Genomic DNA, 22,360 nt, shown 5'->3' on the forward strand with positions numbered 1-22,360 from the left:
CAAAATAACGGACTTCCTGTTGGGTTTCGGATTTTGTACCAAGAGACTTTTTTGTAGGTATTAGTGCATCGCAAAGGCCTTATGTCTGTCTACAGAGTTTTGTTCATGTACGTGAAATGTAGCTCGAGGCGCACTCTGTTGAATGTGTACAGGTGGCGCTATCGAGCCATTTTGCCACACCCAGTACTCTTACCAAACATCACATGTTTGGTAAGAATACTGGCCTGAAGACATCTACACGTCAATATTCAGTTATAATCATAGCACCACCTGTTGGCAACAGGATATGTCATGTTTTACTCTAACTCAAACATACCATGTTCAATCTGCACCAGACTTCACATGTTTGATAAAAGTCCTGGCCTGAAGACATCTACATGCCAACATTCAGTTATAATCATAGCGCCACAGCACGAAGTTTGGTAGATATAAATGACATTTACATATTCCTCCTGTATTTTCCAATTTAAATGCATGTTGCCCACCGTTCGCTTTTTTCCTAAAGCCACCAGGTGGTTTCATCGCTGCTTGCAGCTTTAATTTCTTAATTATTTTCCTAATTAACTTGACATCATGTATGTGGAAATAAAAAAAAAGGTACTGTTGTAAGATTTTTTTCCACCAAACAACAGAAAAAAAGAAAAAAAACACAGATGAATCATGAAAAGTAGTTTATTGCTCTATGGTTTACATTTCAGAAAAGTAAATACTCTTACACAGACAAAACACAATGCTACTCACAAAAAGACATGTCAGTGGACATATATTACATGATCTATTCTACCCTCCTCATATAAATGTCTCTGTTCTGTCTCAAAACATAAGACAGCACTTTCACAGACAGCACTTTGTAAAGTCTGAAACAGTGACATTTGTTAGGATCTCAGATTGAATACCCAAATTAAAAATAGTGAGCTACAACATTTCTCAACAGCATCAGGCTGTAATGGTGCAGATTTTCCTAAGTTTTTAAGGATTTGGTTTCCTCCAGAGATTTCCTCTAATCCATTTTTAAGCATTTAATGCTTCTGCAAATGACTGAAACAGGATAAAACAAGACCATTCTTCAACAGACAAAATTAATGAAAACACTTTAATTTTGGTACAGGTTGAATAAATATTTGAATATGGATGTTTATGCAAAGCATTTAGCAAATTATGTCCATGTCTGATGAAAGATTTAAGACTAAAATATAACATGCATCATATGCATATACTTCATAGAGTTTGTAAAAGCCCATAAATACAAGCTTTGTTAGTGTCACAACAACAGAGGCAATTTTAACACAAATCAAACATTCAAAGTGATATAATTTACAGACAAGAATGTTCCAGATTACAGCTGTACAAAAAGTAGAACTCTGTATGCACAAGAACCTCACAAGGCATATATCACACACATTCAGTTACACAAACACATCTCGGGACTGCTAATAGAGAAATCCCTAGTGAATAGCCGTACATTTCAGTGAAACAATACAAAGACACAAAGATGATATTCCATCATTTGAAATATATAAGTTGAATGTCGAGTACTAAACCTGTTGAATGTGATTACTATTCTTCAGCAGCTTAGAGCCTTTGTATAGTGCAATAAAGTACTACTTGAGTATTAACAGTATAAAATGTATACTTTCTTCACAGTCATATATTTCACATTGGCATTCAGAAGTCCTCTAGATCAGAGGTCCCCAACCTAGAGGCTACAACCCATTAACGCATCATGTCATGTCAGAGGGGATGAGACTGAGTCTGTGCTGTTACCATCCACTGACAGCCTGGCACCTTCTGTGAGTACAGCAGAGGTCAGAAAAGTGCTCTGTAGTGACAATCTCAGAAAGACTGCCGGTCTAGACGGAACTCCAGGAAGGGCACTCAGAGATTGCGGAGATCAGTTGGCAGAGGTTTTCTGTAACATCTTCAACCTCTCGTCAACATGCACTGTCCCCAACTGCCTCAAGTCTGCCACCATTGTGCCCATCCCCAAGAAAACAGCTATCAGCCGTCTTAATGATTACAGACCTGTGGCTCTCACTTCCACTGTGATGAAGTGTTTTGAGAGGCTGGTACTCAGACACATTAAATCATCACTTCCTTCCACCCTGGATCAACATCAGTTTCCATACAGAGCTAACAGGTCAACTGACGATGCCATCAACACAGCTCTCTATACCGCGCTGAATCATTTGGAGCACCCGGGAACATTTGTAAGGATGCTGTTTGTGGACTTTAGTTCCGCATTTAACACTATCATTCCCAGCAGAGTGGTCACCAAACTGCTTAACCTGGGTGTCAGTGATCACATATGTTTCTGGGTAAAGGATTTTCGAACAAACAGACTGTCAGGCTGGGGGGCCATCACTCAACCACTCTGACTCTCAGCACTGGAGATCCACAAGGCTGCGTGCTGGGTCCTCTGTTGTACTCACTATACACCCATGACTGCACACCAACCCACAGCACAAACACAATCATTAAATGTGCAGATGACACCACTGTGGTGGGGTTCATATCAAATGGTGACGAGTCTGCCTACAGGGAGGAGGTGGCTAAACTCTCAGAATGGTGCATCAATAACAACCTGGCACTCAGCACCTCCAAAACAAAGGAGCTCATCATCAATTTCCGGAAACAGAAAGAGGAACCAACCCCTCTATACACTGGAGGAGAAATGGTGGAGAGGGTGACCACCTTTAAATTTCTTGGCACACACATCTCCCAGGACCTCACATGGACTGTTAACACAACATCCCTGGTCAAGAAGGCACAGCAACGGCTGTACTTTCTGAGGATGCTGAGGAAAACTAACCTGTCTCAGTAGCTGCTTGTGTCCTGTTACAACTGTAGGAAGCATACTTTCCCATGGCATTCTGGTGTGGTATGCTGGCTGCACTATGGCTGAGAAAAAAGCTTTGCAGAGAGTCATCAACTCCGCACAGAAAATCACTGGTGCACAGCTGCCTTCATTTGCTGACATCTACAGCACCAGATGCATACGACAGGCAAGAAGTATAATAAAGGACTCTTCCCACCCCGGCAACCACCTCTTCACTCTGTTGCCCTCTGGAAGATGCTACAGATCCCTTAAGACACACACCTCCTGACTTCGGAACAGCTTTTGTCCACGTGCCATCTTAGAACTGAACTCCAATTAATAGAAGACATATCACTCAATCACAAGCTTCAAAGGGTGTGGTATACTAAGGACTTATACACTTACTACTCATACAGCTACTAGTGTAGCTGTGCAACACACTGTTCTCATATTTATATATTTATTCCTTAATTCTCTTGTATTTATTAATATTTAATTCAGTACTGTACATATTTGCTATATATAATTGTCTACTGTACACCTGTTTACATTTGCACTATTTACTTTTTCTGTATCATTGTCTACATTTTGTTAAATTTACATTTTTGTATGTACAGTATGTGTGTACTTTCAATGTGAGAGCAAAAATAAATTTGTTGTACAGCTGTACAATGACAATAAAAAGCTATTCTATTCTATGTAGTTGCTACTGGTCACAAGAACAATCTGTGAAAAATGTCTGTGCAGCAAAACAACAAAATAAATTTATTGAATAAGCCCCACTACCTAAATGAACGGAGAGGCCATCATTTCAGAAAACATCAGTTTCACTCTTGCAGCAGATGTCCCTTAAAAGTTTCTTTAGTGAAGGATATAGGAAAAGTACATGGAATGGTGATAATGCACCTACTGATAAGAAAAGGGAAAGCCGCCTTTAACCAAAAATGTGATGACTTGTATCTAAAATATGGTTTTGTGGCTATGGTCCGTTCACATGCTTTGGAACATGTGTATTAGCAAATGGGTCACTGAAAGCCACCATGTCTACAAACATAGCTGCCTATGTCATACTGTCATACTTGATGGCTAATCTAAAGAAGCTCTTTCAGCTACCACTTTCAGACTGAGAATAGATGACACTGAAGTACAATTGTTAGACAGGCTAAACGAGTTACTCTGGTATGCAACGCACCTCGACACATTGACCAATGTTGACAATAAGGAAATACTGGTTTATGTGCAATATATTTCAAGCCAAAGTGCATGAGGACGTTGGTGCGTTCAATGTCAACTAGTACAACTGGGGCAGAGATTTTCAATTCTCTGAATGACTACATATCAGGCCATTTTGATCCTTTTGCATTGGAATATGCAGACAGAGCAGCATCTATGAAGGACGGCTGACTGGTTTCATTTCTTGAGTCAAAGAAGTCGCGCCTGAATTTGAATCTACACTAGGTGTAAAACCTCCGGAACTTCACTCTGTGCTGAATGAAATTGTTAAAATCACATCAGTAGCTTTGTGAATCATAATTGTGCTGATTTCATGTAAATTAGATATTAAAAAAATAATAATTAATGATTGTTCTGATCACACCTCAAACACCGCATTGACACCGAGGTTGTCCACATAAATATTTTCACCTGTCTGTGGTGTATAAAAGGTTGGAGACCCCTGCTCTGAGAAGAATCTGGTTAAAAGGCTTTGGATGATCAGTTACATACCCCCCCCCCCCTCCCCTTTTGACATCAGACATCTGCACATGCACAAGACGCAAACTATTCTCTTCACATTCAGAAATGACAGGGCTTACAGGAAATCGTCCTTCAGGTACACAGTACAATCGAAAATGATGAGAGCTGTGTAAAACAGTAGGAAAAATAGTGCCAGGAAACCACAATCTGAGCAAAGCTTGGCTAAAAAAACAAGCTTACTTTTGCAGACCACTTTACGCTGTCTGACGTCAACACATGGTCTTAAAAAAATGTTGGTCCTATTTGTGGGTCTGTGTGTGTATAGACATTTCAACTTATATTTTTAACACTGTATATTTTTAAGTTACACCAAGTTACACACATTAATGGCACAAAGCATAACAAGTGCAACTCCAAGCATTTGGCACATACAGGATCAGTTGAGGTAGCAGTATATCAGTACTCTATCACCATCTATTGACTAAGAAACAAAATACACTCTCTTTCATTAATTCTCCTAATGCTCAGATAACACAAGATAACATTTCCCTCTTAAACTCCTGGAATCTTTGGCATCTCAACTGAGCATCTGAAATGTCCCAATAACACTGACAGACAGATATAAGAGGGGCACCAGGCCGCTGGGTTACTCTTTAACGTCCTTGACCACAGTTACCTGAGATACAGTTTTCTTGACACGTAGTGCTGTCAGCCGAGCAGCTGGATTGGTGTACCAGCACTCCCGCATGATCTTACCCATAATCCTCAGTGCCTGGAATAAACACAAACATACAGCACATGGGTGATTCTATACTTTTGACTACTTAAATCTTGAAGCTGAAAAAATGTTTCATCTATGTGAAAACATTTATCTCATATCTTGTTTCATTTTCAGGGAACCAGGATTACATATTTAAGCAGTTTCTTTCTTGGTTTAATTCATTCATTTTTATTGTCTGTTTAAATGTATAAGTATGTGTGTTCATGTTTAGATTAGTTATTGTGCATTCTGTAGATTAGTTAAATAAACTGCGTAAATTCACCTAAGATTGTTGCAGTGTTCCCAAAGTTCCTTAAACCGCCTGATATTGCTACAGGTTCTAACAAACTAGGAAAAGTTATTTTCCTACCAGGAAAATAATATTTCTTAAAGTTGATATTTAATGAACAAGAATAAACAAAATAAGATAAACAAAAGTCTTACACACTTGGAATGACATGGGGGTGAGTAACTGATTGTTTTTGGGGTGGACTAATTATTTAAACACAAATAATCAAGAAGTAGGTTTACGATGAGGAGCATTTTCTTTTACTATGTTCATTTAAGATGTTTTCGAAAGGAAAATAATGTAGTTGTATAATATAAACCTTCGAAGCATTATTACATTTCTGTAAACTGCTCAATAGATTCCTCATATAAGTGAATACTACATATTATCAAATGTCACCTGAATGGTAGGTTTATCACACAAACCTCACAGCTCTGCCACTGGTTGGGAATGTTGGGTCGCAGTTTCTGTTCACACACCACCTTCCTCATATCATCCATTGATGGGTCTGATTGCACCTGGTCATAATAAGGCAACTGGAAATCTTCATAAATCCCTGCAGAGCACAAAATGAAAAAAAGAATTTATTTAAAAGAAGTATTGATTTAAAAAATATATATCTTTTGACGTGGATGTGCAACATTTAAATAGGTATGTCATATTTTTAGCTTATGGTCTTCCTTAGGGAAGAAAATAAAATATGTTAGTTAAGGTCTAAACAGTCATCATGTTATATCTCATGACCATTTTTCTCACTATCTCTGACCCTAACAATTGAACAAGGTGTTGTATGCTAATGTGTCTTTAAGACTTCTGTGTAAATACTGTCCATTTCGATTGGCTAACCTTTTCACACGTGATACGAGTAGTAGCAGTAGTAGTAGCACACAGGATATGGGTTTACTCTCAGGTCTATAAAATACTGTAGTCTGTAAAATACACTCTCAGACGAAACTTCTCACAAAGTTTGGTGACCTTTATTATTAGCTAAGGCAATACTTCCTATTACCTCTTATTGTGCCTAGGGGGCAATGTTTCTGAACACTGAACAGGTATTACTGACCAGACATAAAACAAAAATAAACTGTGGATGACTGGTATATTCATAACAAGAGTGAAATATTTTTCAGGCTGAAAAAAAGAGAGAGAGACATTTTTTTAAGGAAAAAGCCAAACAGTATGACATGAGGGTGAGTAAATAATGACATAATTTTCATTTTGAAGGGAAATATCCCTTTAAGGACTGTCAGTATGAACTTGTTATATATTACATGGCTTTTGGAATACTATTCTGATTGGGCAATCAAGGTAGTGAGCAGTCAAATATTTCTGAATAATGACAGTTAAATACAAGAGCTAATAAAGTAATTATCTATCATCTATCTATCTTATCTATCTATCTATCTAGGAATGGTATATAAGGAATTCTTTACTCAAAACATCAATGAATAAGAACATCATTCAAATCAGTCCACTGCTGGTGTATATTTATTTGGATCTGAACAATCTTTAACACAGGAAGGCACCTTGAACGGAACATCTGCGAGCAAGTTCCCAAAACACCAGGCCAAGTGAATAGATATCAGCACGCTTAAATGACTCAAAGCTGCTCATGTTTATGGAATCATCCAGGATCTCGGGAGCCATGTACCTGCAGAAACAAATACACTCACATTAGAGTAATGTACCCACACGGCATGAACGCATTAACCTCCATCAAGATGTCCTCATACACCTGAAAGCAAACAATGACGTGTCTTATACAGGGACAGGAATTGCATACAGAGTTCAAAGAGAGGAACAGAGAACGAACACACACACACACACACAGACACACAGACATGCAAAGATACATGCTCTTTATCACTCAAGAATCTTGAATACACAAATCCAAAGCCTATAACATACAGACAATGATAGTAAATAGAAAGTCTTTAATAGTCATTATAGCACCTGTCTGCACATGCAACCAACGCTCTTATCCTGTATGTATTTACTGAGAGACAGCTGACTCAAATACAGTGACTGGCTCTTCCACTGAAGTTTTTATGATTTAATACTTAAAGTAATAATGACCTTATGTAAGAAAAATATTGTCTAACCTCTTGGTGCCCACTCTGTGGTTAATGGGGATGTCAACAGTGTTGGTGTTGGAGTCGTGTTTGACAGCCAGACCAAGATCAGCAATCACAGCAGTTCCATTCTTCTTAACCAGAATGTTCTTTGACTTTATGTCTCTGTGAGCAATGGCAGGCTTCCCTGTCCCAAGAGCAATACGCCAATTTAATAACAGTACACATCATATACCTGACCAGGCATTTTCATGCAGAAAGGTAGTCTTTAGTGTTTAAGTATATTTAGGACACCCAGTCCTAAAAAGTGACAATTTTATTCAATGTTATTTATTTATTTATTTTGACTAATTGGCTATGGCCAGTTCATGTACTCAAGACTAGATTATTGTAATGCAAAACGTCTCTAGATTGCGCATATAACCATGGTTCCCTGAGGGAACAAGACGCTGCGTTGAAACGCTATGGGAACGTCTTCACTTCTCTGAATCACGTTTGTAATCATTCCAATGGATGGGCGAGACGTCATGGGCGGGGTGACGTAGAGACCAGGAAGCTTAAAAGCATGTGCGGTGGATACAGCAGCAGATTTTGGGAAGTGAAATAAACGCTCGCAGGGATGCCAGAACTATGGCAATGAGACGCAGCATCTCGTTCCCTAGGGGAACCATGGTAACATGTGTAACCTAGAGACGTTCCCCTTCAGGAAATCGAGCTGCATCGAAACTCTATGGGACGAGTATGCCCAGGCCGCCAGACTTACAAGTCCCTGCTTAGTGTGGAAGAGCACAGTTGGGCGAGAGAACGGAGGAGCCCGGAGTGGCTCGAATTTTGAGGCCACCTGAAAAACACCTGACAGAAAGGCCTTGGAGGCCGCCACACTTCTGGTAGAGTGAGCCTTGACCCCCAAGGGTGAGGGGAGATCAGAGGACTCATAAGAAAGACAAATGGCATCCACTATCCACCGGGTGAGGGTCTGTTTAGTAGCAGGAAGACCTCTCTTGGGGGGACCATATCACACCAGCAGTTGGTCCTCCCTTCTCCACAGGGCAGCTCTGTGGACGTATGTGTCCAGTGCGAGCAATTAAGCTTCTGCTGATCTGGATCCCAGAAGGGAGGAGGACAGAAGGCCTGAAGTATGACAGGCCGTGGTGCAGAGGAGGGAACTTTAGGTACATAACCCAAACAAGGGTAGAGAAACGCTTTGACCAGTCTGGGCGCAAAGTCTAAGTAAGAGGGGAGACTGCGAGGGCCTGCAAATCCCCAACTCTCTTAAGAGAAGTAATCGCCAGAAGAAAAGTAGTCTTTATAGTGAGATGGCGATCAGATATCTCCTCTATAGGCTCAAAAGGAGGTTTACAGAGAGCCTCTAGCACCACAGCTTGGTCCGACGGGGGGACACGAGATCATACCGGAGGCCTCAGCCTCAGTGCACTGTGGAGGAATCGTGTAACAAGGGGGTGTCTGCCCACTGACTGACCACCAAGAGGGCCGCAATGGACGCCACGTAGACCTTCAAGGTGGAGTGGGTCAACCCTGCTGAGAATCCGGCCTGCAGGAACTCCAGCACTGTACCAACTGAGCAGTTAACTGGGTCGAGCTAGCGGTCTCTGCACCAAGAAGTGAAAAACTTCCACTTCAAAGTGAACAGTTTCCTCGTAGAGGGAGCTCTGGATTGGAGGATGGTCTCAACAACCTCGGTTGAGAGACCGGAAGCTATGAGCTGTGCCCCCTCAGGGGCCACACCCACAGCTCTGGGCGGGGGTGAACAATGGTGCCCCCCACCTGAGAGAGGAGGTCCCGGAAATCTCCCATGGAGAGCCATCGAGAAGGGACACCAGGTCCAAGAACCATACTCAGCCCGGCCAGAACGGGGCCACTAGGGGGCACTAGGACCCCGTCCCGGTGCACTCTCTCCAGAAATCCCGGGAGCAGAGCGATCAGGGGAAAGGCGTACAGACGAAGCCTTGGCCAAATCTGTACCATAGCGTCTAGTCCGAGAGGAGCTGGATGAGTCAGAGAGAACCAGAGAGGACAGTGCAATGTCTCCTGAGTCACAAACAGATCCACCTGAGCCTGGCCATAAACTCTCCATATCTGCTTCACCACCTCGGGGTGAAGCCTCCATTCCCCGGGCCTCGGCCCCTGCTTCGACAGAATGTCTGCTCCCATATTGAGATGCCCAGGGATGTGAACTGCTATCAGCGAGAGGAGTTTCCCCTGGGACCACACAAGGATCTGGTGTGCCAGCCTGTAAAGGGGGCGCAAATGCAGACCTACCTGGTGGTTGATGTAAGAGCCCACCGCTGTGTTGTCGGTGCACACCAACACATGGCGGTCTCTTAGGTCTGGGAGAAAGTGTTTCATTGCTAGAACCATGGCCAGCATCTCCAGGCAGTTGATGTGCCACGTGAGATGGTGGCCGCTCCACAGGCCGCGGGCTGAGCGGCCACTCATGACAAATCCCCAACCAGTGAGGGACGTGTCCGTCGCTAGCGTTACGCGGCGACAAGGAGCTCTCAGCACCGGGCCCAGAGACCAGAACCAAGGCTTCCTCCACATGTCTAAGGCACGTAGGCATCGCATCGCATCGCTCTCGAGGGGACCCCTTGGTCTTGAGCCACCACTGTAAGGGGGTCTCATGTACAGCAGGCCAAAAGGTATAATGTTGGATGCAGCTGCCTTCAGACCCAGCAGTTTTTGAAACTGCTTGACAGTGAGTGACCGGCCTTCTCTCACTCTCTGCAGTGAGGATCTAATCGATCCGAGCAGGAGACAGACGTGCCTGCATCGTGGTTGAATCCCACACCACATCCAGATAAGTGGTCCTCTGTAATGGAGAAAGCACACCTTTCTTGGCATTTAGTCTTAACACCAGCTCTTTCATATGGGCAAGAATGACATCTTGATGTCGAAACGCCATCTGCTCTGATTGAGCAAACCAATTGTCGATGTAGTTGAGCATGCAGAAGCCCTGGAGTCGCAGAGGAGCCAGAGCAGCATCCACACACTTGGTGAAAGTGCGGAGTGAGAGTGCAAGGCCGAAGGGAAGAACCCGATGCTGGTAAGCTTTGCCCCCAAAAGCAAACCTCAGGAACTTCCTGTGTTGAGGAAGGATGGAGATATGGAAGTATGTGTCCTTCAGATCTATCGTGACAAACCCGTCCTCGGACCTGATCTGAGACACGACTTGTTTGATTGTGAGAATCCTGAACTTCAGTCTCATGACTGAGCGGTTCAACTGACACAGATCTTGAATTGGACACAACACCCCATCCTTCTTCGGAACTATGAACCTCGGCTGTAGAACCCGGACTCTCTGTCATGAGGAGGGCCCACCTCGATGGCCTCTTTTTGTCACATTAACAGAGCCTGCTCGGGGCCCACCAGAGTGGGAAGAACCCCACAGAAATGAGGCGGTGGAGAACCGAACTGGATCCTGTAGCCTCTCTCTACAGTCTGCAGGACCCATTGAGACACATTTGGCAGAAGTTTCCACACTGCCAAATAGTCTAGACCTCTGGTGTAATCAAAGTGGCTAGCTCGGTGCCCTGAAGTGGTGGACCGGCAAGGGACGGCCAAACTATCTGCTCTAGAGACCTCCGAAGAGGTAGCGAGCCTCCCAGTACTGCTATGTTTCCGGGCAGAGACTGAGAGAGGCACTCACCGGAGACCACTGCGCCCTGAAGCACCGTGGGTGGCAGGTTTGGCTGATCGATCTCCTGAGGGCACTGAGGAGAGACGGGCAACGTATGATGAGGTGTACACTGCTCTTCCCCAGAGGGGCCTGCCCTCAGAAGTCCTAAGCCACCAGCGTCAGGACTTCTTGGCCGAGGTCTTCTTGGACAGAAGAATGGTCCGCAGATCCGGCTTCGCCTTAGAAGACTCCGGTCTAGAGCGACGCTCTGCTTTTGTGCCTCCCGGTATAAAGAGCTGGTACACGGAAGGGGCTACTCCTGCCCGGCAGCCCAAAGAGCTAGAGAGTGGCGAGGGAGGAACCGCTGAAACGCTGCTGCCTGTTTACGAGCCTCCTGAAAACTGTCAACGATGGAATTGATGGCGTCGCCAAACAGGCCAGAAGGGGCAAGCGGGGTGTCCATGAGAAAGACCCTGACCTTCTCTTTCATATCAGACAGGGTCAACCACAGGTGTCTCTGCGCCGCCACCAGCGCTGCCATAGACCTGCCTATGGTGCGGGCGGTCTCTTTGGTGGTACGGAGAGACAGATCAGCGGTCCGTCTGAGCTTGAATATATCATCAGACTTAACTTCCTTGCCTTCATCTAGCTCTTTCAGCAGATCGGCTTGGTAAACCTGCAACACCACCATGGTGTGCAAGCAAGCGGCAGCCTGACCTGCTGCTGTGCACCCCTTGCCCACCAACGCTGTGGTGGTCCGCAGCGGCTTGGAGGGCAATGGCGGAGCCTTCAAGGACGATGCTGTGCCAGGGGACAGATAGCTTGTGAGTGTCTGTTTGACCTGAGGCATCGCCCTGTAGCCGTGATCGTTCAGCCCCGCCACGTTGGCATAATAACTGCAGGCGGGACTAAAGATACGGACTGAGGAGGGTCTTACCCATGACCTCGACACCTCAGTGTGGAGATCGGGGAAGAAGGGATGGCTCCAGCGTGGAGGTACTGCTTTTGTACTCCGCAAATGCATTCGTCGAGTTTGCTTTTCAGTGGTTCAGCCTGTTTCTCGGCAGGCCAGTCGATGTCTAACTTGGCCATGGCCCAATTAACTACCTACAATAGCTCCTCATACTGGGGAGAGTGAGGGGGCAAGTCCTCATCAACGCCCTCCATGTTAACCTCCTCGGAGGAAGACAGGCAGAACGTTGAGCCCTCTCCCCGGGGGGAAGAAACTTCGGAGCGGGCTTCCGATCCTAGAGAGTGGGCGCTGGATCTGGCCTTCCGGGAGCGAAGCGTGCACAGTGGAAGAAGCTTGCGATGCGAGCAGTCAGCTCCCTCGAGAGCTGACTCAGCATACCTCGCTCCTAAGCAGACAACACACAGCCTATAATGTTGCCTGCTCTCACTCTTATGTTTAACTTTGGCCTTAGGCATGATGGACAAACAACGGAGAGAACTAACACACACACAGTGCCCTTGCTGAATGACAGAAAGCTGTATCCACCGCACATGCTTTTAAGCTTCCTGGTCTCTACGTCACCCCGCCTGTGACATCTTGCTAATCCATTAGACTGATTACACATGTGATTCAGAGCGTGCTCACGCTGAGGGCGTTCCCATAGCGTTTCGAGGCAGCTCAAGTTCCTGAAGGGGAACTGGCTGGATGTCTTGCTGTCTCCATAAACAAGCTTCATAATCAATCTGGTAATACCAGCCAGACAGTGAGGGATGTTTCGTAGACCACTGCCTGCATTTCTAACAATTATTCTAGCATGGGCTTCAAAGACTACCAGTGTGTTGAACTACAACCCAGACAACGAGTTCTGCTTTGCTGACTTGTCTTACATATTAATTAAATTTATTCCATGATCAGTATTACACTTAAGATGTAACTACATTTATTACATTTATTGTACTGTGTTGCCAAAGGAAGATGGATTTCCACAGCTAAGTGTCTCCCACTAAAGTTGTTTCTCCCAAAAAGAAAAAAGACCAAAAACAAAAACTCAAACTTATGTTTCATTGCATATTCCCATATTCCTACTGCGTGTGATCAATACCTTGAGTGCCAATAATCTCCATGTGCAGGTGGGCAATGCCGCTGGCAATGGACAATGCCAGAACTATCATCCCCTCCACTGATACTGTGTATCTATTCATGTAATCAAAGAGAGACCCGTGCTCATGATACTCAGACACCAGCCACAGCTGTGTCCATGAGCCATTATCTGAAGAAGGACAGAAATAAAGATAGATTACAATGCAGGACATTCAAACAAGATGAAAAAGAACATACCAGATTATTTGAAAACCTATGTATGCCAAAATGCATGACAAGTTCTTAGAAATGTACTCTTTGTATTCATGATGTATTCATAAGTTTAAAAAAACTTGAAATTTCATTTTGATTTAAAACTCAAAAATAAAATAAAATGTTTTCCTCACACATGTGACTGTACCTGTAATGTTAATTTACCTGCTCATAAGCTTTATCATTATTATTTCACAAATGTATTTCAAATATACATATGCAATCAAAATGATTCAACCCCCCAGGGACTGTATTACTTTAGAAATGCAAACATTTCAGAAGATCTAGAATTGTATAAAAACTGCATCTATAACTGCATCTTTTTTTTGGCATATTACAAGTGATAATGTCTATAGATATGTAATATTTTTGAATTACGGGATTTTTTTAATAACACAGCTAGGTGATATGTCAACCGCTATGCAACATTGCTGTTTTAAGTCACTAATTTTTATGGTAGGAAAACAAAATTGTCTTAAAACACAAGTAAGTCTTTAGAAACTCTGGTAGAAAACAGAATTACAGTAGCTTCAGCTATTATGCATACATAAACTTAGCTGATGCGTAACACACGAAGGTGAGTACCAAATAAGTCAACAGAGCTCTCTCAAAAACTATAGAGAAGAAATTGTTTTATTACATCAGAAAGTCTAAGGCTACATGAAGATTTACAAGTCACTAAAAGTTCCCAGAGACACAGCTTATTCCTTATTCCTTAACTTAAAATGTGTTATACCAGAAAACCTTTGAGGGTGTTGAAAAAAAAGCACAATATCATAAAACTTTTTGACCAGAGCAACTGAGAAAAAACCTGCAATATACTGTTAAAGACTTGCAAGGTGACCTGATGGAAGGAGGGAAACAACATTTCAATGCAGAGTATAAGAAGAACGCTAGACAAGTATGGCCTTCATGTTAGGGCATCTTCACGAATACCACTCTTGAGCAAGAAGAACATAAAAGGCTAGATAATAATTATTTCTGTAGTTCTGGAAGAATCATTTATGGATTGATGTGACCAAACTAGAACTTTTTGGACCCATTGGATCAGCAGTATATCTAAGCGAAGCTCATAAGCAGAAAAACACCATAACCATGGGCAAATATGGAGGTGGACCTGTCTTGTTATCAGGGTGTTTTTTTCTGTTGAAAGTGAAGTTGTTAGGGTTAGGGTTAGGGGTACACGCTACATCTAAAGAAACAATAGAAAAAATGAAAAAAAGGCAGACAATCCCACCTCAAACCAGGTGTGAAAACGGCATATAAACTTTATTTTATTTAATGAACTTTTTTTTATTATTTTTTTGAAATGCTATCTGGCCATGAAACCATAAAATAAGACCAGCCAATTATTTTAAATGAATTTCTTGTGCTCAGCTACATTATGGGATTAAAGCCTGGCTTCACCAGCCAAGCAACTTCAGCAAGCCCATCATTAAGAGGGATGTATGAAGGACATCATGGATTCGTTTAAGTATCATGCCATTTTGGCAAAGATTGTGATGCCTTTGCTGCAGAGACTAAAACTTGATCATCAATGGACTTTCCTGCAAGACAGATTTCCCAAAGTAAACAATCAAATCTACCTATGCTTGGTTCAGTGATAGATCATAGAATGTTCTTGAGAAGTCTGTTCAGTCTTCATATTTAAAATTGTGTTGAAAATATTTGGTGGAATTTGAAGAAAGCAGTGGTAATGTGAAAACCAAAGATCATCAGTGATATGAAAGCTTCTTCAAGTGAGGAATGGGCCAAGATTGCAGTAGAGATGTGACATAAACTTCTAAGCACTTGCAAGCAGTGTTTACTGTATTGTTGAATAATTTTGTACATTAATGTTTAGAGACAATTCGATTTTTTTCCCCATTATTCATCAGCTTTATGTTCTCACAATCACTCAAATGTGTTTTAATAATTAGTTCTCTATTAGTTTACTGATGCCTTTGTTGAATTTCTTGCACAAAATGTTGTTCTTGGCAGCAAAATCAAATAATTTTGATTGCAACTATATATGTACAGTATATGTACTGTATATGTGTGTGTAGGTAAAGGAAAGTCAGGTTTGGAATGACATTAGGATACCAAACCAATGCAAGTTTAAAAGGAAAGTCATAATTTACTCCCTTAAAGCAAGATGCATGAGGAGCAATAACCTATTTAACCAAATGTATTGGTAAAGTATGCAACCTTGGTTTCCTGAGTAGAGAACAAGACAATGCGTCAGTAACTGACACTATAGGAATGCATATGTAACCAAGACATTCTAATCTCTGCTATGAGAACAGTATACTACAGCACCAAACAATGAGGTATCTGCTGGGTTTTCAGCCTGCCACTGCACACATATTCTCCAAAAACACTTGTCTAAGCAAAGTTTGGGGAAAAGCCACATCCCTAGTAGAGTGTGCAAAAAATTCCCAGAGGTGAAGATAACCACGCACCTCAAAAAGGTTTACAAATAGCATTTCTCACCCAATGAGATATCCTTTGCAGGGTAACAGCAGCTCCCCTGCTACAGCCACCTTAACAAACGAATAGCTGCTCAGAATTGTTCCACTGGCATATATGGTCAGAGTAAACCTTTAATTACCTAACTGGGCAAAGCCTGTGCAACCTTTCACTCTCCAGAGACTCAAAGGGCAGAGAAGAAGAGGACTGTAACAAAACAGCTTGGGAGCAATACGAAGTCAACACAACCCTGTGAACCAGATCCAACCCTTGCACTCTGCACCATGGAAACAAAATGCTGCCACTTTAAGGCATTCAATTATCTCTGAGGAGAGATCAGAATTAGTCAGAATGGAGATGGGGATTCAGAGGCCAAACCCAAAGATTCATCCCTGGATGAGGGTGCCATATAGCGCCCCAAGTCTGGGAAATGTGTCTGCCCTAACTGGAATATCCCAAGGACATCCCTCCAGAACAGACAAACGGTCCGAAAACCAAACCTGGCCAAAATGGAGCAACTAACAGAAGATGTACTCTGTCTTCCTTCGTTCTCAAAAGAACCGCTGAGATCAGCCGTATCAGCAGAAAATGTACATGTTGGCCAATAGCTACTGTTATGCCAGAGCATCTCTTACCAAAAGTGATGGAGGGGACAGAACCAAAGAGTGCACTGTGCTGTTTCGAAGCAACAGATCCACCTCTGCCCTTCTGAATCTCTGCCAGATCAGACTTACTATTTAAACGTGTAGCCTCCACTCTCTGGGCCTCAACCTGTGCCTTGAGAGCTAGTTTGCTCCCAGGTTTAGCCAACCTGAGAGATAGACCACCCTGAATGACAGGGCATGCTCTGTGCCCAGAACAGAACACAACTTGCTAACTTCCACAAGGGATAAGACTCCCCCATTGACGTTTCAGTTACAAGAAAACCGATCAGGGCCAAACACAGCCATCTTCTCTAAACAAATTTATGTGCCAAATGAGATGATTGCCCACACCCCAACTCACCAAAGAGGCATCTGTGATGATCATCTTGCAACGACGGATTGCACTTCGAAGTAGTGGGGCTGTTTTCATGGTAACAGAGTCCTATGCATGTAATGCCAATGGGGACTTTACCCCCTGACTGTTGATCCACCATTAAAAGAGCCATATTGAGCAGGTCAAATGAAACTCGCGAGGACACTGTGCCATATGCCATAATGCATACCATAATACCTAATAGTATGTGACATAAACACACTTGGATCATCTGCAATTCCCAGCTCTGAAACGACAGAGTGCATTGTGCATTAAACCAGATTCCCTTCTAGAAAAAAGTAAAACCTCAGCACCTCAAATTGCAATCTCCTGTGATTGTAGAAGAATAAACCAATCTTTGAGGAAGTTTAAAACCTGCACACCCTAAAGCCTCATTGGGGCCAGAGTGGAATCCATGCATTTCATGAATATATGTGAAGCTAGGGCCAAACCAAATGAAAGAACACAAAACTGGTAAGCCTGAGGAACTTCCTGTGCCTCTGGATGGTCTCAATAGAAAAATATGCATACTTCAGATGCACCGTCATGAACAAATCTCTGGTTTGAATCTGAGACAGAATTCTCTTCAGTGTCAGAATTGTTAAACTGCACACTTTTTGTGCATCCATCCATCCCAGGATCAGACACAAACAAGCATCCTTCTTCGAGACCAGAAAATGCCAGCATCCCTGTGAGAAGTAGACATTTCTTCTATGGCTCCTTTCTCTAACAGAGAAAGCATATTATGCATCAAAACTTGAGCTTTCAAAGAACTAACAGTTGTGGGGAGCACTTTGTTGAAATGAGGTGGACTGCACCAGAACTTGATTGTATGGAGTTTGGGCTCCTTGCTACTATCACCTCTGGCTTCCTTAGTTGGGGACACTAAATATACAGCAATATTATTGAAATTAACATACTGACACTATTAGATAAGAACTGAACTGAGCTAGATGATTAAATCACTTTCTACAGGGCTACTTTAAAGCTAAATTAACTACTTTCATAATTTACTTTACACAGTTATTGAACACAGAATTTATCTCTATTTGCATCATTGAATCATTATTTTCCTGTTTATCCTTGTAAAGCTGTATTGTATAAAGTGCTTTATAAAGGTGACTTGACTTGACTTCTGTAACCTTGCTGTATGATTAGAAGAACCAATAACACTTTAGTATAGGGACCATTTCTCACTATTAACTAGTTCCTTATTATCATGCCTATTATTAACATATTGGCTATTTATTTGTACTTATAAAGCACATATTCTGCATGACCATAGTCTATATCCCTAATCCTACCCAAAACCTAAATTTAACAACTACCTTACTAACTATTAATAAGCAGCAAATTCTGAGAATATTGAGGCAAAGGTCATAGTTAATGGTTTGTTATTGTTATTTGTAATTGGACCTTAAAATAAAGTGTAACCAAAAAACCCAGAAGTCACCATGCCAAACAATCTGAAAGAAGATTTAGATGATCCACAGCAGTTGTAACAGCATAGCCAAAAACTCCACTCTGAAAGTCTGGAGCGTCCATAAAGAAGGACGTGTGCTTGGTAGCCTGCAGCACCAAGTCAGTATCTTGCCTGAGCTGCTTGACTGCCCCGGCTGTCAAGACAGAGCCCTCATCTACAGTATGTCCTTAAGGACATCTGCCTGTAACACCCTCATACTGCATAGAGCCACACCTGCCTGACAAGCAGCCATTTAAGACTTGTCGATCAGTGCTGATGTAACTCTACAGGGATTTGGAGGCAGAGGCTGTAATTTCCAAGCAGGTGCCAAAGCTGTCAAAACAGATGAGCAACAATCATCTCTCGGCCCACCGCATCTTAGCATATCCCTTCTCCACCGTTTTAGAGATAATGGTGAAGTCAGAAACACCTGGGTTTGTGATCCATACCAAATAAAAAAAATGTCGTCTTGATCTTATTATTACCTGATGGAGATCCTGTAAGAAAATCAAAAGCCTATAAAGCAAATGTGTGCAAAGGCCAGCCAAGAATTGCTCCTCCATCTTGGATTGAGTCTGAGGCAGAGCTGCCTTCACAACGGGATAAACAATGACCAACAAACTCATCATAGCATAAAGAATATGCTACCTGGCCGCTGACCATAGCGTCAGCTATTGAAGCATCATCAAGAAAACCAATGAAAGGAAATTCCTGTCATGAAATCTTACAAAAATGTTGTAATACAATAATATGATTACTTCTATGATTATAATTGACTTATTTAACAAATACAATAAAACCATGCAAAAAAATCATCCATTGTTCTTCATGTATTGTCATGCATTCAGACACCAAAATCATAAAATGTGATACCTTTGTTATCAGCAGCGATAAAACCCAAAATATTCTCATGGCGTAGCATGATGGTCTGATAAATCTCAGCCTCACGAAACCAGGAACGCTCATCTCGTGACGAGAAGATCTTCACAGCGACGTCTTCCCCCCTCCATTTGCCCCTCCACACTTCCCCAAAGCGCCCCTTCCCAATACTCTCCTGCAGGACAATAGTTCGAGCAATCGTTCTCTGGACCAATAGGGGCAATCCTAAAAGAATAGCATATAAGCTGTGGGGGTTAAAAAACATATGCTAACTAACATTTGACAATTGTCTTTTTTTGTTTTGATGAGCACAGATAGCTCTTACCTGATCCTGAGCCAGAGGTGCTCATGTCATAGATAAGCTCTTTTAGGCATTTGTCAGATGACACCAGAGTCTGGTCATCCACGGGTTCCTCTGGATCCTGTTTGCGGGCTTTTATGTGGTTGCACCGCAGGTTTTGTACGGCACACATTCCCAGAATGACACCTACACACACCAGGCACGATGGCACAAGAATTACGGCTGCTAGTTCCAGCTGACTCCACCCAGACACCTCAGTTGGTGGCTCTACACCAAATACACAAACATACACATATGTTGGTCATCTCATGCAATGTTTTTTATACGGTAATGGTATTTGAGAACCATGTAAAATTATGTAACAAGTCTTTGACAAGTTTTTGACATGTTTAATTACATTTGTGAGGTAATTTTCAAAAACCCAAGGTGGAAATAGTGCTGAACGAATACACAACACTTTTGGAGAGAGTTAGCCATCTGAAGTAGCATATATACCATGACATGGTGCAGTTTTGAGAGTTGGCATTTGAAATCATGAGCACTCAATGTAAACCCATGAAATTTTTTTAATTGTATTTTTTATTTTCTTAATTTTTTCTTTATTTATTTTGCTTTTTGTTGCTCTATGAGGAGTTACTCTTGAAAAATAAGGGACTCAGATAATAAAACTAAAACGTTTGTCTATGTTGAAAAAGTTAATTAGTTTATGTCAAGGACTTTCCACACTCTGCATACTTGGTTAATATGAAAGGTTCAATTTTTTGCTGTAGCATTTTTTAGAAATACGCCATTATTTCCATCCATATTTCACCTTATATGAAACAATGCTGCAGAAGTTTGGATATATGTGAAATGGTTCCACTTTAAACACGTATACAGACCTAATTTTTTAATAATTTCTGGGGAAATTGGTCAGTTCTTTTAGGGGACATCCCATACTATATACAGTACCTGCCTCATATGATACCATTTTAATTTTGTGTTTTGGAGTAATATGCCGATATTCCTCTTCACGGGCCTATAAATACCTAATTGAGGAAGTACAAAAAAAAAAAGAGAAAAGTACATGACATCTTGTAATATTATCTCAAAATTTGCTGAGCAACTCAAAGAAAAGTACTCTGAAAGCATTCTCAACTTGTTATGAATCTACTGTAATTACAGTACAAAGTACAGTAAAACTACTTTTTAATTACAGATGGCTTGGCCGCAATACATTTTCTACATACATAAACCTATGAAATGCTTGTGCATACATGCAAAATATTGGTTTACATCTATGAAATATTCACACATCCATACAAATGGGCAGAAAACGGAAATGAATGACTGCTGCTTCTTGACAAGCTCCAGTATTGAGGCAGGAAATATTCTCCCTTCTGGAGATAGAAGCCATAGATGAAGTGCTTCCCTTTCAGAGGGAGTCTGGACTTTTATAGACTCAGAACTTGGCTGTAACAGTACACATACTGTTACACATACAACGGTGTTAATGTCTCTCTACACAGACTGTCGCCTCAGAGCATGGTTATATCATTTGTCTCACTGGACAAGCCAGAGACTCCGAAAAATGATTGTGTGTTGAAGGGTACATTTATGCCTTTCCCTTTTGGGGGGACTAAATTAGCTCCTACTTCAGATTGGCGAACACATGCCATACAAAACATTGTTACAACATTTTTAAAAAGCTGTGTAAGCACACGTTGAAACAGTTACAGTACTCTTTTTCCACAATATCGAAAAACTGATACACCAATGCTACTACCTCTCCAAAAGTGAGTTCATGCACACCACAGTGTAATGAGAAGCCTAAACCCTAAAATGCACATTTAATAACATGTTTTTACTCCAAACTCACTTTATAATGTCAGTTGAGTGTTTGGCATACCTTTCTTTTGTGATTCAATGTGGCTTCTTATCACAAAATATTTTATTTTATAGTATTCTATACTGTAATAAATGTTATGTCTATTAGCGTTGCATTATAAATATACTTTTTTTTTTCTTATGAGCATACCCAAGATTTGTAGGATGTGTAGTTTACATAAATGTTAAGGTTTCCAAACATAGTTATAAACGTGATTTAGATCAATCCTTGTGGTCTCTCTTTGTTTCAGTCTGCTGCAGCTGGAGGTCCTAAGCAGCAGACATCAATGCGTATTTGTGTTTGCACTCTGGAGAGCTTCAAAGGTTTCTATTTACAACGTGTTTTTGCAGCATTGAGCAATGTAGCCAATCACAGACATACCTGTTGATTTCTTAAACACAATGGCCACTGAGATCAGACTAAACTGAAAAGAGTGACAGCTTTCTAGTAATCATAAAGGGAGCTTTCTTGGCTATTTATAGGCTAATCAATTTAGAATTTGAATAAAAGTTTCGTTTTTCATGCTGCTATAAGAGGACCAATGGACACGACATGCTGCAAGTTTTGGGGAGTCAAAATAGATGTGCATGAAGGCTAAAGCACCCTCCCTAATTTCAGAAGCACCCTCAGTAACTGATCGGGACTTATCCTCCCAGAGCTATACATATATTTGTATTCTTTTACATTACATGTAAATGACTGCATATATGGGTCACATAAATTTAAAAAGAAAAAGGTCGCTCTTAAAAAAGTTTAACCTCTTAACCCCCCCCCCCCCCCCCCCCCGTTCTTCAACGATCCATTGCAAACCAT

At 41.8% G+C, this 22,360-nt stretch overlaps 1 protein-coding gene across 2 annotated transcripts in view; it reads right to left on the bottom strand.

The window, feature by feature from the left end:
- Positions 1-4,558: 4,558 nt before the first annotated feature.
- LOC107548804 (activin receptor type-1C-like) overlaps positions 4,559-22,360 on the bottom strand; it is a 42,212-nt gene continuing 24,410 nt past the window's right edge. The window contains exons 3-9 of one of the 2 annotated variants that reach the window (XM_016229625.1): positions 19,705-19,866; positions 19,374-19,604; positions 13,323-13,490; positions 7,662-7,818; positions 7,086-7,210; positions 5,985-6,115; positions 4,559-5,282 (exon numbers count right to left, since the gene is read on the bottom strand). In XM_016229625.1, the coding sequence (XP_016085111.1) occupies positions 5,157-5,282; positions 5,985-6,115; positions 7,086-7,210; positions 7,662-7,818; positions 13,323-13,490; positions 19,374-19,604; positions 19,705-19,866 (1,100 nt within the window). In that variant the 3' untranslated portion in view covers positions 4,559-5,156. Of the gene's footprint in view, positions 5,283-5,984; positions 6,116-7,085; positions 7,211-7,661; positions 7,819-13,322; positions 13,491-19,373; positions 19,605-19,704; positions 19,948-22,360 lie in introns of both variants that reach the window. The other variant, XM_016229624.1, reaches the window with a different exon arrangement.

This window comes from Sinocyclocheilus grahami, unplaced genomic scaffold, assembly GCF_001515645.1.
Source record: "Sinocyclocheilus grahami isolate Dianchi unplaced genomic scaffold, SAMN03320097.WGS_v1.1 scaffold355.1, whole genome shotgun sequence".
NCBI classification, from domain to species: Eukaryota; Metazoa; Chordata; class Actinopteri; order Cypriniformes; family Cyprinidae; genus Sinocyclocheilus; species Sinocyclocheilus grahami.